We start from the raw sequence: 15,868 nt of genomic DNA, 5'->3' as shown, positions 1-15,868 counted from the left end.
GAGAGAGAGGAGAGAGAGGGAGGGGAGGGGAGAGAGGAGAGAGAGAGAGAGAGAGAGAGAGAGAGAGAGAGAGAGAGAGAGCCCTCTACCCAACCCATCATTGTCTATCACCTGACACACATGGTAATTCTAGTGTATTGGCTGACTTTTCTGTCTCTTCTTCCCTTGATATGTTACTGGTATGATGCAGGAAAGTTTCTAAAATAGATGAATAATAAATGACTACATGAACAAGCGCAGAGATAGGTACCAGAGAAGAATGTGCTCGTGATGATAGTGAGGGGCCCAGAGGCTTGTTCGCTGTCTCGCCACGGGCCCTCTCCTCCTCTCCTCCTCCCCATGTCATCACATTGTGGTCATTAGAAGCCAACAGAGTCATCTCCTCCCAGTTACTGCGGTTCTCTCTCATTAGGGGCTCTGAATCCTGTTGCCAAAACTCTGGCTTGACTACCCACACTCTCATAACCACACAGGAAACTAGAAAGGATAGATGGTGTGAGGTCCCAGAGCAGAGTGTGACGTGCCATGCACCCGTCCACCAGGCAGCTACCATCTGCCACTAAGTAGGATAGTCTGGGTCTAAGTACCGGACGGAGGGGACAATGTTTGAATCTATGTTTCAAGGATTGGTTGGTAACAAAGGACTGGAGACAACAGACAGGGCAGCGAACAGGCAGAGAAACAAGGCTGCCAGCAGTGCCTTCTGAAAGGGTACCAGCTGGCATCTGTTGAGCCTTGTCTTCACCCAGCACCTTTATAGATTTGAATCCTTGCTGGCTCTCAAGACTCACCAGTCCTGAACTTCCTGAAGGGAATAAGCCAGGAGGTTCTTAAGTAACAAGGATCTTCACCCTTAGACTTGCATCCAATGTCTGAGGTTTCATGAGGCCACAACCAAGGTCTCCAGCCATGGTTGAGTTGTCACGTGACGCCTCAACTGTGGGGATCCAGGGCCTGCTGGTATGGGGGCCACAGCTTCCAGTCCCTTGTGTATGGAGGGCAGAGCCTCTACTTTCCAGGCTGGTTTAACATCCCCTCAGTTCCCAGAGTTCCCACCGCGAGGGAACTTTCTAGGCAAGTTGGCTAGCAAGGTAGAGTACCATTGGTTAGAAGGAATATCACCTCTTAGGTAGTCAGGACTGTGCCACCCCATTTAGTGGCAAAACTAACTCATAAGGCAGGTGCTGAATCCCACGTCAGAGGCAGAGAAGGTGGCTCCCTGGGAGCCGAGAGGCAGGAGGGATGAGTGCGGGTTGCATTTTGAGAGACCGGAGAGCACTTAATTCGGAGGATCTCGGTCTTTTCAATGAAGCAGAAAATGAGGATGTCTCCTGAGAGGGTGGAGGGGAAGCCCAGCCAAGTTGGAGTGCCAGCTGTCAGCCGTGGGGGGGAGGGGTTCACTAACATGAAAACTTCAGAGTTGGCCTTGTCCCATCCCGTCCCCCCCTCCCCCCACCCTGTTCATCTCGACTCCCGGTGCTGTTTTATGCTATAACCTTCTCTGTCACTAGGTTTTCACACACGGCAGGGACTTCACAAAGCCCCGGTCACACAGACCTGGCATGTGGGAACCCAGACCACCTGATTCTCCACCCAGGATTTAATTGTAGTGTATGGAGATGAAGAAGCCCAGACAGCATAATCCTCAGACTGTTTGGGCCCAGACAAATGGCAGTAGCTAGGCCTTTTAAGTTGAATAAATCGTATTACTTTGGTCACAAAGGAAGCTGTGACCTAAAGGAAGAGGAATGGGTGCCGGCTGGTCTATAAATTCAGCCCCAGTCCCATTCCAGGGGTATCCTAGTCAGGACACCATTAGTACCTGGAGGCCCCAGGCTGGGACTGTTCTGGCTTCCAAGTCCCGCTCGCTGCTGCCTGTGGGATTAAGTGAGAGCCGGGACTAAGCTCTTGGCCTGCCGCCCCTCTGTACTGGGCTTGGTGTTCCTATGTCTATCACTCACATGCTCCACCTTACCCCAGGTGAGTTGGTCCCTGCAGCCAGTCCCCTCTCTCTAAAACCTGTGTCCCCGAAAACCAGCCTTCCCCAAACCACCTCCGGCTGGACCTCAAAACAAGCCACTCACTCTCTGCACTCTAACCACACAGGACACGAGGACCAGAGAGGCAGTTCAGTGGCATTTTATTTTTTCAAACAGGTCCTCCTGGCCCGTCCCTTGCAGCTCCCCTTCCGGCCACGAGGTTGTTTGCGGTAGGTCTCCAATTCCTCAAAGTACTTGGCTCGCAGAAGCGCAGCCCTCTGTCTATAGGGCTGCTTGTCCACGCTGGCTGTGGAGGACCACATCTTCCCTGTGGCCTTGGCCACCTCCACCACTGACCAGTTGGGATTGTCATGCTTCAGCTGGGGATAGTGATCCTGGGAGTAGAGCAGGAAGGATGACGGGGGCAGCCGAGGCGCCAGTGGGTCCCTCCTCCTCTTCCTCTTCCTCTTGCCCATGTAGTTCATCATTTCTTCCTGGTACCGGGCTTTGTCGAGCTTGGCCAGGGCTTCATACTTTGCCTTTTCATGCTTCGAGATAGATCTCCATTTTTCTGAACACTTTCTAGAGAACTCTTTAAAGCCAAGGTAGGCGTTTGGCTGTTGCTCCTTGAACTTGTTCCTGTAATTTAGCATAAAGTGAATGTAAGAGGAGACATTCACCTTGGGCCTTAGCTGTACTTCTTTCCCCATGTTTATATAACCATGATTTCCTTTCTCTGGATTCCACTAATTCGGATAGCAGAGACTTCCGTCTCTACCCCCCAGGAGCAATCTAGAAGGTGCTCTGCTTGCTTGCGGTGGAATTCTCTCTGTGTGTGAGCCTCAGTCAGCGCCCGGGCTTTTCAGTGCTGGTGGCTTTGTTGGGTCACAGAATGGAAACTGTGATGTCATCCCTGAGCTGGCCAATGCCAGCCAAGCTCAGTCATTTGCATGTAGGCCCTCCTAGTGGTTGGTTACTCCAGGGACTTTTTTTTTTCCCCTCTAAGGAGAGATGAGGGTTTATCTCAACCTTATTAGAGTAGCTACTGGCCCTGAGAATCTTTTCCGTTGGCTTCCTGGAGGCTGTGGGCTTTGCTCAGCCTCCGGGACCTTTCCATCCTCATCCCACAGTGGGTCATAGCAAGGGCTGCCTTTCTCCCTGGGAGACTGTCAGGATGCCACCTCCTCATCCTCCACCCAGACTAGAAATAATGAACGCAAGGAGGGTGGATGGCTCCAGAGCTGTCAGGATAATATGTGACGGCTTTCTGTTTGCCTTGAGCAGTGGCAATGCCTGCTGCACACGGGGCTTTAGTGGTAGCTCTAAAAATAATCAGCGATGACAGCTGGGACTCGGTTCCTGTCAGGACAAAGTTGTCTAATTTAAAACCCAGGCTCTTGGGCTCAGATTCTGACTCTTTCATTTCTCTGAAGATCTTTGAGGGGAAGGAGGGAGGAGAACCCGGGGAGCTTCTTAATTACACTGGAGTTCTTGAAAATACGAATTCTTAGCTCTTTGGGCGGCCCCCTCACCATCTTCGAGAGAGTTCTCATTTCTTAGGGTTAGTGTACAAAACACAAGTAACAGCCGAGCAAATGGACGTAAGTAGTTAAGACTCCACTGGTCACCCAACTGAGAGTGCAGTAAAGGCCAGCAGACTTGTCTGTGTGCGGGTGGACTTGCTAAAAACTCAGCGGGTGACCATGCCACATGCATAGGACAAGAAAACGAATTCTCAGTTGTAGAAAGGAGCTGAGGGCTGCTTCCCGCTGCCCGGCTCCTGCACAGCTAGCTTTACCCAAAATAATTACACGTAAACTATATTCTTTTAAACACTGCCTGGCCCATTAGTTTCAGCCTCTTTTGGCTAATTTTCACATCTTGCTTTAACCCATATTTATTAATCTGTGTAGCACCACGAGGTGGTGGCTTACCGGGAAGGATCTTAACCTGCGTCCATCTTGGAGAGGAGAGCTATAGCGTCTGGTTCACTGCCTTCTTCCTCCCAGCATTTAGTTCTGTTTACTCTGCTTACCTAATTTTCTGTCCTATCAAAGGGCCAAGGCAGTTTCTTTATTAACCAATGAAAGTAACACATAGACAGATGACCCTCTTCTATCACTCAGTGACATAAAAAGGACCAGAGTTAAGCAGCCACCAACAGGCAGGAGCCATGACTTTTGAGTGTTGACTGATTAGAGCCACCAAGCTGAAAACTGTTTTGGGAGGGACTAGGTGTGAGTTTTTGGTCTCAGCCTGTGCACGTTATTTCCCAGGGTTCAGTGTGGGGGGGGAGGTCCAGAAGTATACAGATGGTCTCAGCAGCAGAGTCCTACAAGGAACATATTATGAGACCTCCAAGATAGGCTTCAAAGGGTGGCTTGTAGTGAGGAAAGGCATCTACCTTAACACACCTTGCTGTGAGCCTAGGATTTCTCCTAAAATGTGTTTGAACTAGCAGGGGTCGTGGCTTCAGATGACCTGTAAGATACCATACCAGTAGAAGGTGTGTCCCCCTTCTACTGTGTGTCAGACCTGTGTGTCTGAGGAACTGAGAAAGGAGAAGAGATCATCAATGAGAACTTATTACTCCAGGACATTTATCAGTAATATTTTGCTCTTTATTTTGAGGGGAAGAGGTCGGTTTTCCTATTTGCTGGAGTTGGCCTAGTCTTCGAAGATGAGTAGCGCACAGTCCTTCCTGATATCAAAAGTGAGGTGTGAGGAAGAACTTTGGTTAGTCTACACTGCCCAGGCATGTTGTGTGTGTGTGTGCGCGCACACACACACACAGTACCTTCATGTGCAGCTGCCTTCCATCATAGCCACGATAACCATCTATATGCTAGCAGACACAGTGGGAAAAGACAAAAAGGATACAAAAGCTATGAGAATCAGTTGGTGTGAGGGCCAAAGGCTACTCTCCTAGGAAGATGATCACCCCGAGCCACACCAAGGTCCATTTCATGTGACTAGTTAGTGAGGAACCTCAAGAGATCAGGAATGGAGGACACGAGTTCGAGGCCCCTGGCTCCTGCCTCCACCCCTTCAAGGTCACCTGGAACTGTCACCTCCCTGGACTAGCGGTCTTTTCCCATGGTACCGTGTCCTCTCAGAACAGCTCTCCTCCCAGGCTCATAAATCCCTCCCTCTCCTGTCTTCTCCTGTCTAGGCTGGTGACGGTTGTGTTGTCACTGACTCTGAGTCCTCTGTCACTTCCCTCCCTCCCAGGACCTTCCTGAGTCCTGCCCCTCACCTCGGTGGACAGTCTGTTTATTATACACTCTTCAAATTATTCTAATTTGAGTCACCATCTGTTTCCTGCTGGAACCTTGACCAAAGCACCATGTGGATAATCTCTCACTGTATATAGACAGCAACAGCAAAGTAGACGATTCTAGATCCTCAGAGGCCCACAGTCCCTCGAGACCCAGGAGGACCTTCAGGGATAGTGCCTGCCAAGGGTAAGGGTCCAGCCTAGGCAGAGGCATCTACTGTCCTGAATTATGAGGTGTCCTCTAGGCAGGGGCAGTGGTCTAGTATTCAGACAATAGAGAACTCAGATTTCGTGGATGGCAGGACTTCTGTTGTAAATATTCAGCTCTGACATTTTGGCTCAAAGGTAACCTCAGATGATGCATAGAAATGACCGTGGCAGTGCCAATAAAGTTTTATCTGTACAAGCAGGCTATGGGCTAAGGGTTATAAATCTTCTGGCCTTTGGTCTGGTCATATGAGTTCAGTATTTGTTTCAGGCCTCTTGATTGTAGTTTATAATAAAAAAATATTTTGTCATGGTTCATTAACTAACATGTACATAGATAAAGTATGTGAGCTTCTGTTTCTGAGAATGATGATCTATTCATGGACCCTATGGTGGCACAGTTTTCCTTCCCATTGGAAGGAGGGAGCCACGGTATCAAGTTTTACTGAACCCTATTTAGTGTGTGTGTGATGTACTATTCTATTTTGATGGTTATAAGAAAACCCACAGGCTGATCTGGCTCGCTAATCGTTCCAGCTGACCACAGAACTCCATCTAGGCAAGTTCACTTGGGGTCCTAGAGGAAGGGGGTCTCCTTCCTTTGGTGCTGGTAACGTGAAGTGGGGAGAGTATGGCTTCCAGGACTGGCTTTGCTTGTCAGCGGGTGCCTTCGGCAGAGTCTTTGAAAGGCACCGATGGACTCCCTTGGTAAAGCATTTGCCGCGCAAGCGTCAGGACCTCCGTTTGGTTTCCAGAACCCACATTACAAAAGGAAACAAAACTGGCATGTGGAGACAAGAGAGTCCCTGGTGGCCACTGGTCAGCTAACCTATCTGAATCAGCCACCCCCCAGGCCAGTGAGGGAGACCTTGTGTCAAAAAGACATGGTGGAGAGCAGCAAAAACAGCACCCGAGGTTGACCTCTACCCTTCGTGTTCATGTGCACACATGCGCGTGCGCACGCACACACATGAACACAGACACACAAGACAATGAAAAGCAGTATAGGATGCCGACAGAGCCAGGATTTACATAGTGCAATGAAATGCAGAAAAGCCATTGGCACCATGCTATCCACTACAGTGTAAACTGGAATGGGGGGGTCAGGGAAAGGACAGCTGTGTCTTCATAGCAGAGGAGACTGCCAGGCATCACTTCAACAAACCTGCCCAAGGGGTCAGCAGCAGTAATGGGTCACACTGACAGCACACAAGCCCTCTCTATGATACCATAATTGGAGCACTGCCCCCTCAGTGGTGGCCCTCCACACTGACATCCTGGGTCCAATCCCAAGAAAAACATTAGACCAAGCCATATCCAGGTTCTAAACATGATTGGTGTTCTTTAGACATCAAGGTCTTGGGGAAACAAGTAATCTAACACACCTTGGATGAGACTGAAGTGATGTGGTAACTCAGTAGGAGGAGAGATGCCGGGTTGGATATTGGAATCAGTGAAGGGGGCATTAGGAGACAGCTGGAAATATCTGGATTAAGCCTTTCAGCAGACAGTGCTGTAGCAATGCTGATTTCTGAGTTTTAATGCATGTTCTTTAAGTATGACTCCAGCCTTAGAGAATGGGGGAGGAGCATGCAGCACCATGGTCTGGTGGGTAGGTAGACAGGAAACAGAAGATGGTCAGGTACAAGAATGGGAATATGATAGTGAGGGTCAGACTAGCCTGGTCACCTCTGGAAAGGCAGATCTAAAACTAGACCATGTATGGGGGGAATCCCTTACAGGCCCTGACAAACCACTCAACCCACAGGGTTAGAGACTGTACCTATTTTATCCAGCCCCCTGACCTGTTTCCAACCACAGTGGCCATCTTTTGTCCACCTTCAATTCATTTCTTTCTTTCTTTTCTTTTCTTTTTTTTTTTTTTTTTTTTTGAGAACTGTTCCTACACACTAGTCCTAGGTCCTTCTGGAAACCATGCCCTTGCCCTAAGGGATGGGCACATGGCCTAAGAAAACAACCTGAGTCCCACTGTGGACTTTTTCTGTTTACCATTAGGAAGGATGTCTGTGTTCTTTCTGCTGATGAAGGTGTGATGGTGAACCTGGAAGCTTCTGAGCAGCCTGTGGTTCAGCCTCAAGCAGCTGCCATTTGCAGGTGGCCAGCAGACAGCCCTGCATAGCAAGGCTGGTGGCCTTTGAGCTCCTAGCTCTGGACATCTGAGCCAGCTGCAGCCCTGATCTTCTGGGGTTTGCTTACAACAGCTGCTGGTTGCTTCCCTGTTCCAGACTGATTTGGATTTCTTCCACTTGAAGCCACCCGTACATAGAATGGGCAGAGGTGTGATGGGACAGGGTACATAGCAGAGACACACACGTGATGGGACAGGGTACACAGCACAGACACACGTGTGATAGGACAGGATACACAGCAGACACACGTGTGACAGGACAGGGTACATAGCAGAGACACACACGTGATGGGACAGGATACACAGCAGACACACGTGTGATGGGACAGGGTACATAGCAGAGACACACATGTGACAGGACAGGATACACAGCAGACACACGTGTGATGGGACAGGATATACAGCAGGCACACATGTGATGGGACAGGGTACATAGCAGAGACACACGTGTGATGGGACAGGGTACATAGCATGGACACAGGCATGATGGGATGGGATAAGAGGAGACAGGAACTCTCTTCTCCCTGGTTTTGGTTCTCCTTTGCTGCAGCCTTATCATGTTGACAGCCCAACCCTGGCTGATTCCAGACATAGTGTATGCCTCATACACCATGGCCCTCATGGCCCCCATGTTTGTGCCTGGACCTTGCTGTGATGAGATACAGTAAGGAGAGGGGCAGCGGACAGCACCTCACCTGACCTCTCAACTGTCCTGTGAAATGGGTGTTGTCATTGTTACTAAATAGCTGGGGAAACTGAGGCCCATAGCAGGCACTTTACTCACCCTGAGTGAGCCAGCTAGGGATTTGAAAGATGCTAGTCCAGGTCACCAGGCAGACTTCTTAATTAAATCACTGCTTGGCCATTAGCTCTAACTTCTTATTGGCTAACTCTTACATATTAGTTTAACCCATCTCCATTAATCTGTGTATCACCATGTGGCTGTGGCTTACCGGCAAGATTCTAACTGATGTCGATCTCAGGCAGAGGATCCATGGCTTCTCTCACTCTGCCCTTCTTCCTCCCAGCATTCAATTCTTTTTTTCTCTGCCAACCTAAGTTCCACCCTATCAACTAGGCCAAGGCAGTTTCTTTATTCATTAACCAATGAAAGCAACACATAAACAGAAAGAACTCCTACACCAGAGGGGCAGTCCCCCTCCTCTTCATCTCAGTGAGCACCCACTCCTTCTCTCCACCAGGCAACCTCAAACCAGAAGCCTCTCTACTGATGGGTCTAGCGTAGGTCACATGATCTACCACCCCGATCCAGTTGGCTGCCGCTCATTGTCATGTAATACATGTACATGGTCATCCGTTTCCAGAGCCGCCAGTTGGGGGGCACAGAGTGCTCTTTGAAGTCTTTCAGTGTTTAGGGAAGAGTGGAACCATGTGTCTTAGATTAGAATCAGAAGGGGACAGGGCTGGGCATCATCCTTAAGAAATGTGACTGCCTACTTCCGTGCCCCTGATGCAGTGTCCCCAGCACCTTCTCAGTTTAATTGTGTCAGCATCTCATGGTGTATGTCAGACAGGAAGCATCCAGCCCTTCGACTCTGAGCCTACCCCCGCCCCGGCGAAACCTCCTACTGCACAGCCACCCAAAGTGCAAGACCTAGACGTCAACAGCAAAGCTCGCTACCCCAGCCGCAAAGCTCGCTACCCCAGCCACAGACCCAACCTGGGGCCTTGTACCTCCGTGTTCTAGGCTCAGACATATCCTCCAGGGAGCCACGAATCTGAAGGAAAAACATTTGCCTGGTGCGGCTAGGGGCTCCCTGGAGCAAACAGTCAGCCAAACTGCAAAGTTCTCCTCATTTGTGGAGTTTATGGAACTGCTTGTAGGGAGACAGAAACACTTGCCCATAGCGAAAAGACTCCATGGCTGCTAGGCTGGGACTGTCTGCTTCTCGGGCATCCCCTGGGAAGGTTCCAGCAGATACTGAGCGAGTGGGGGTGGGACAAAGCCAGGCCACTATCAATGTGGTGACCCATGTCTTCCTGGCACAAGTGGGCGGCACTCTCACAACCAGGACATACACAGCATGGCACCTGACAGCCCTCCTTCCTGTCCCCACCCTGCAAGTGCCCTCTCCTTTCCCCCAGCAGGATCCCCCTCGTTCATATGCTCAGTCCATGGTCTCTCCTTCCACTGTGCAGTATTCAGTGAGTCCTTCCCATTGCAGCAGGCACTCTGCCATGTACCGAGGAAGGGTGGGCAGACAAGAAACTGACAGTGGCTTTCTTCAGGATGCTCTCAGTCTGGAGAGATACAGGCCCAGGAGATGGTGCAGTGAGCCCTGGGAACACAGGAGGCGCAAACTAGGCCAGACATTCATGGGCAGGTTTCCTGTTGCTGGTGCTCATCCATCCCGAAGGAGGAGGAGTAGCTGGGATAAGGATATGGAGAAAAAGCTGGTCAGGGAGGATTGTGAGAAGAATTGTTCATAGCTGTAAACATTCCAATCCAGGATGGTTGTCTTAGGGCTTCTATTTCCGTGATAAATACCATGACCACAAACAAGTTGGGGAAAGAGTTTATTTCATGTTACAGCTTGAACCCTGTTGTCCAGGGAAGTTGGAGAAGGAGCTAAGAACAGGAACCTGGAGACAGGAGCTGATGCAAAAGGCATGGAAGAGTGCTGCTTACTGGCTTGCTCCCCATGGCTTGCTCAGACTGCGTTCTCATAGCAGTCAGAACTACCAGACTAGGGGTGGTACCTCACACAATGAGCTGGACCCACCCATGTCAATCACCAATCAAAAAAAGACATCACAGGCTTACCCACAGGACAGTCTGGCAGAAGTTTTCTATGGTGGAATGACTGTAGCTTGTGCCAAGTTGATATAAAACTAGCCACAGAGGGGTTCATGCAAGGTGGGCATCAGGACTAGGAGACCCCAAAGGACTTCTGAAATCTAATCTAAGGCATTCTCCCCCTTCAGACCGCAGAGGGAATGTGATTGGGAAAGAGCCCCAGCCAATGGAAGTAAGCGATTGTCCTTAGTCCATCGTCTGTCCATGCACGTACAGTGCAAGTGTCCTGGGGCAGAAGAGTTCGGTTGGAAAAGTGCTTGCTGCTCAAACATGAGAGCCTGAGTTCACTCCTCAGAACCCATGCAAAAAAGCCAGGCATGGTGATATCCACCTGTGATCTAAAAGCTGGAGAAGCAGAGACCAGAGGAGCCCTAGGGCTCACTGGCTAGAGAGTTCCAGGCCAATGAGAGAAAAGAATTTCAAAAGACAAGGTAGATCGCTTCCAAAGAATAATACCCAAGGTTAGCTTCTTCTTCTTCCTCTCTCTCTCTCTCTCTCTCTCTCTCTCTCTCTCTCTCTCTCTCTCTCTCTCTCTCTCTCTCACACACACACACACACACACACACGTGAACCTCCCCACACACAAGTTTCTGGTGTTCCCACAGCCCTGACAAGAGTTTCTTGCCGCTGCTTGTGGCCGCCAGCCAGCCGTCTCCCACCCTGCCCTCCTGCCCCCTATGCTCCGGTTTCCTCCAGCTGAGCCTTGCACTTTCTGAGAAGCGGTTGGGTCCGTTGCCAGCTCTCCCAGTGCAAGCCATATTTGTTATTGTAATTATGCGATTTAAATTAAACATCACATAAAAGGATGAGATACGAGTTCGGAAGGAAATACAGTCGCCGAGATGGAAACTTCATCGGCTTCTCTCGAACGACTCTGCGAAGGCGTCTCTGGAAAGGATCAGAAGGGCACAGCCACCCCAAACTTAGGTCCCTCGGATCAAGATCAAGAGCTTGATACATGGTACCAGTTGGTAAACATCTGTTGTCTGGACGCCCGGTGAATGACATCATGGTTGTGACTTAGACGAGATGCAGAGTCTGGAGCAGAAGCTTGTGGTCAGGGAAAGACCTTAGTTCTATGCAAAGCTAACTGGCAGCTCCATGGATGTTTAAGTTGTACACATGGTACTGAACCGTCTAAGTCACATGCTTGTCCTTTTATGGTTCCCTCCTTAGACATTCACCTTTCCATTTCCTAGGGGGGTCATCCGTGAGGCTTGTGTGCTGGGAACGAGCACACTTTGTAAAGGACCAGACAGTAAATGACAATGCAAAGCTTCCTCACTGCGTAGCCAAGGATGACTTTTAACTTCTGATCCTTGTCCCCTCCCCCGCAGCCCGGCCACCTCCCAATAGCCACTGTAACCGTTTTATGGGGTCTGGAGTGTTGAACCCGGGGATTCACACACACTAGGCAAACACTCTACCCATCCTAGGGCAAGGCGCTTTCTGTGGCGTGACACAGCACAGCAGACTCAGCAGTGGTGGCCAATATGCAAATGAACGGATGGGCGTGGCTGTGAGTCAGCAGAGGGGGGACTGTATCTACAGAAATAGGCAGGAGTCTTGCTTGGCAGTCACATTCTTTGTTACTGATTTGTCCCTCGGTGTGGCTGGAGATAGGCAAAGGCGAAGCTCCCAGCCTGCCTCACGTGTGGCATGACCTCCAGCTGGGGAGATCATCAGGTCCAAAGATGATTACAAGTCAATAGGTCCAGGATGGTGACAAGTGACCATGCTGCAGAGAGGACACGCTGACCAGGCGTATAGGACATTGTGCCAGGGAGTCAGGCAGGGCAGCAAGAAGATGCTCTGTGTAGAGGGGGTATCAGGTGCAGAGCAGGAACTCAGAGTGGGTGTCAAGGGGTGGGGCACATAAGAGTTTGGGCTCAGTTCTGGAACTGGTGGATCTGTCCCTCCTCTAGGACTTTGCCGGGATTAGCTTGCTTGTACCACAGCGTCCCCTCAGTCCCCCTGACAGGTGGTAGGAAAGACATGAGCTAAGATTGACATTCCCTCCCCTGTCTGGCCCTTTCACAGGCCTGCCGTGAGGATGAGGGATGGCTAACACTGGAGACTGAGGTACAGAAAGGCCTGGAACCCCACAACCCCACGACGTTACACTGGTTCAGGACCATTACCCGTGTGAGGGGGCCATGGGTGCTTACACCTGATGCACCTCACGGAGACAGGGACTGCCCAATCCAGGAAGCTTAGCTCCTTATGACACACAGCGCCCTTGCGCGCTTCATACCTGGTGCCTGGATACACGCATGTGTCCCCTAGGACTGGCGGTTTTCGGGGATGCTGGCATTTAAACCAGTCTCCTGTGTCTCCGCTGACAGGCAGCAGTGCCCGGGGACTCATCGTTGCACCCCAACACCCTGACTGCACGAGAAGCTTCCATGAAGAAATGCTTTCACAAACCACCTTCCTGCCGCCAGGAGCAAGCCTGAGCGTACTCTGCAGAAGCGCTCCAAGTCACTCTCGCCCTAATCAACTGTGGGCATTAAAGGGAGTGATTTTTTTTTTTAATTCTCCCCAAGCCAGATTCCATTAATGAAGCCCCATTTAACGGAAGTCAATTTACCAAAAAGAAAAAGAAAAAAAACCTCGAGTGTAATTGCTTAAATACATTTTATGTAGTACTGCAGTAGCGGTTTACTGGGCAAGCTTGGAATTCCCCAGGCCCCCCAGAGAGAAGTTGATGTGGTCAGAAAGGTTTGAAGGGGGAACCTCTCCTCTTGTGTTTCTCTCCTTTAATTACGATTCTGAGAGGGAGCAAAATTAAAGAGAATCCTGGCGGGTAGGAGGAAAGGAAGGAAGACATAGGGTGGAATTCTGCCTAGGCTGTTCCACGGTTGTATGGGACAGTGGCTCTCTGGCTGAGTGCTCAGATCTCACCTCTGCCTCTCAATGCTGTGTGGCATTGAATGCATTTCTTAACCTCTCTGTGTAGCCAGGTGGCACAGTGGGAAACAATATAAAGAGCACAGATGTGAGGGCGGAGACACTCAGAACAGTGTTACTTCCAACCTACAAAGCTCTCCAGCTTGGCTAGGGAGAGTGCTGTGTGCATGTGTGTGTGCAAAGGGGTTTGTGTGTGTGCGCGCACGCACGCGTGCACGCACATGCTCAAGCTGAAAGCCAGGCAGGAGACAGGCCAGCAAAGGGAAGGCTCCCCTGAGAATGTGACATCTGCCTGACAGCTGGAGGGTGTGTGTGAGAGGAGAGGGGAAGCCAGCAGAACAGGCGGAGGGAGCCGGTCAAGTGCAAAGGCCCTAGGCAGAAACAGGCCTGGGCGGTTTTCACAGTAAGCAGTCCATGTTTAGAGCATAAGAAACAAGAGGTGGAGGTGGAATCAGGGAATGGGGGGCTTTCCTGGAGGCCATGGAGGTCCAACCTAAGGACTTTAAGGACGGGAGCCACTGGGGGTTCGTTTTGCTTTGTATCCTTTTTAATGAACGCCGTCAGGGGTCGTTTACACAAAATCATACACTCCCAGTCGTGAGTGCGCAGCTTGTTGGATTGCTGGTAAAAGTGGCCTTCCCACACAGTTAATGGAGCCTAGATCCTTCCCACGCAGTTAACAAAGTCTAGATCCAAACCCTTTCCCTCCTCAGATAGGCAGGATCCATTGACAGCTTCCAACCCAGCTCTGGCTACCACAGGTCCACTTCCTCTCACTGAGAACCCATCTTTCCCAGAGTGCCAGCGAGTGAGACCGCACTGTGCCCTCCGTGTTCACGGTCCGCGTTCACGGTCCACATTCACAGACCTTACTCATGATGCTCACTCATAGCCCGTACTGTCTAACACTCACTCTCCATGGTCTGGGTCTGCCCACACCACTCTCTCTTTACCACCTGAGTTCCCTGAGTCTCCACTCTTCTGGTTCAGTGACCTTAGCCTGCAAGTTTACCGATATCTTTGTACTTACTGGTGTGGAAAGGAACTGTTTGCTGGTTTTGCTTTTCGATTTTTGGCAACCAGGTTCTCTTGCTGAGCAGCACAGACTGGCCTCAAACTCTTAGCAATCCTCCTGACTCAACCTCCCGGGGGCTGAGACTCCTGGAGAGAGCCACTGTAGTTAGTTCTCTTAAAAGCTTTGTGCCCTTGCTGGCCTCACCTCTCCACAGTAGTCTGACGAGGATCCCGCTACAGAAGCCCTCAGTTCTGCGAAAGGGCCAAAGACACCCTCAAATGCTCAACACATAGGCTTGGAAAGACAGGGAGCAGAGCAAGCGAGAGAGGGGGGGGGAGGAGAGGAGAAGAAGAAAGAGAAGAGGAGGGGAGGAGGAGGAGGAAGGAGAGGAGGAGAAGAGAAAGAGAGGAGAAAGAGGAGAGCCTTGCAGTCTGGGAAGAGATGGGGCGGCTGGAAATTTCCAGGTAACCACAAGCTAGCCATACATAGGAAACCAAGCATCACTCTCACCCACTTCACCCCTAAGCTGAGAAGTTCCCTGCCCCAACTTCCAGTTATACTCTGGACTGCTAGACAACCCCTCCCTGCCTTTTTTAAAGAAGCAGCCGTGGGGTCTAAATGATTCAGGTGAATTTCGCCTAATTCTTCTGCTTCCCTATGTAAATAGCCTCCAAACTCTGTCACTGAGCTCAAATTGAATTTGGCCTAGGGTGGGGGAGCCCACGGTACCAATTGAGGCTCCTTCGGAAACTTAAATGACTCACCATGTAATAAACTATTTTAAATGGGATCTGGTGAAATACTGTAATTGGTTTCTATAATAGTTCTTGCCCAAGCACTATGGGTTATATTCCTAGAGTTTTGTGTGCGTCAGCATTTTCCTGATAGTAAAAATTCAGTTCAGAGGGTATCAGGCTCCTTGGTTCAATCTTTTGTGTAATGTATATTTATGGAAAGCCACTCTGTTGGCTCTCTATTGTTTGCCCCCTCCACGTCCCCCCCCCCACCCCTTGCCTTCTCCTCCTTCCCCTCTGTCTGGGAGACTCACCTGTGGGCAAGCATCAAGTTTCCAATTGGCTGGATCAATAGGAGCCTCAGCAGGGACTCAGAGGAAGGCAAGAGTGTGTTCTGGTTGGCCCTTCCTTGCTCTTTGCTGTTGAGATTTTCAGAAACCAGGCGAAGATCTCGGCAGAGAATGGCTTTTACCAGACAACCCTATGGTCAGGGGTGTTTCCTGTGTTTCCTCTGCTCCAGGAGGGGGTGGTAATGAGCTCCCCTCTCTGGACTCCCTGTGCCCCACTGTTGAAATATGAAGCGGCGGCGGGGCTGCGTCGCCAACACCCCGGCCGCTTGGCTAGCTCATGCCCGAAATAACAACACACAAACTGTATTCATTTAACTGCTTGGCCCATGAACTCTAGCCCTTACAGGCTAATTCTCGCACCTGGACTAGCCCATTTCTAGTAATGTTTGTAAGCACCCCAAGGTGCGCTTACCAGGAAGATTCTAGCCT

General features: G+C 50.4%; 2 protein-coding genes across 2 annotated transcripts in view; one reads left to right on the top strand and one right to left on the bottom strand.

Annotated features, from left to right (window-relative positions):
• Nucleotides 1–15,868, top strand: part of Csmd2 (CUB and Sushi multiple domains 2) — a 549,310-nt gene that overhangs the window by 258,528 nt on the left and 274,914 nt on the right. The gene's annotated exons all lie outside the window — the stretch shown is intronic.
• Hmgb4 (high mobility group box 4) lies at nt 2,141–2,689 on the bottom strand. Its single transcript, XM_050156203.1, has one exon. The coding sequence runs from the start codon at nt 2,687–2,689 to the stop codon at nt 2,141–2,143; it is 549 nt and encodes a 182-aa protein (XP_050012160.1).

The sequence above is a fragment of the Alexandromys fortis genome, unplaced genomic scaffold (assembly GCF_014885135.2).
Source record: "Alexandromys fortis isolate MF-2015 unplaced genomic scaffold, M_Fortis_MF-2015_v1.1 scaffold_26, whole genome shotgun sequence".
Classification (NCBI taxonomy): Eukaryota; Metazoa; Chordata; class Mammalia; order Rodentia; family Cricetidae; genus Alexandromys; species Alexandromys fortis.
The sequence above is the reverse complement of the archived record's forward strand: the minus strand, read 5'-3'. Positions and strand labels throughout refer to the sequence as shown.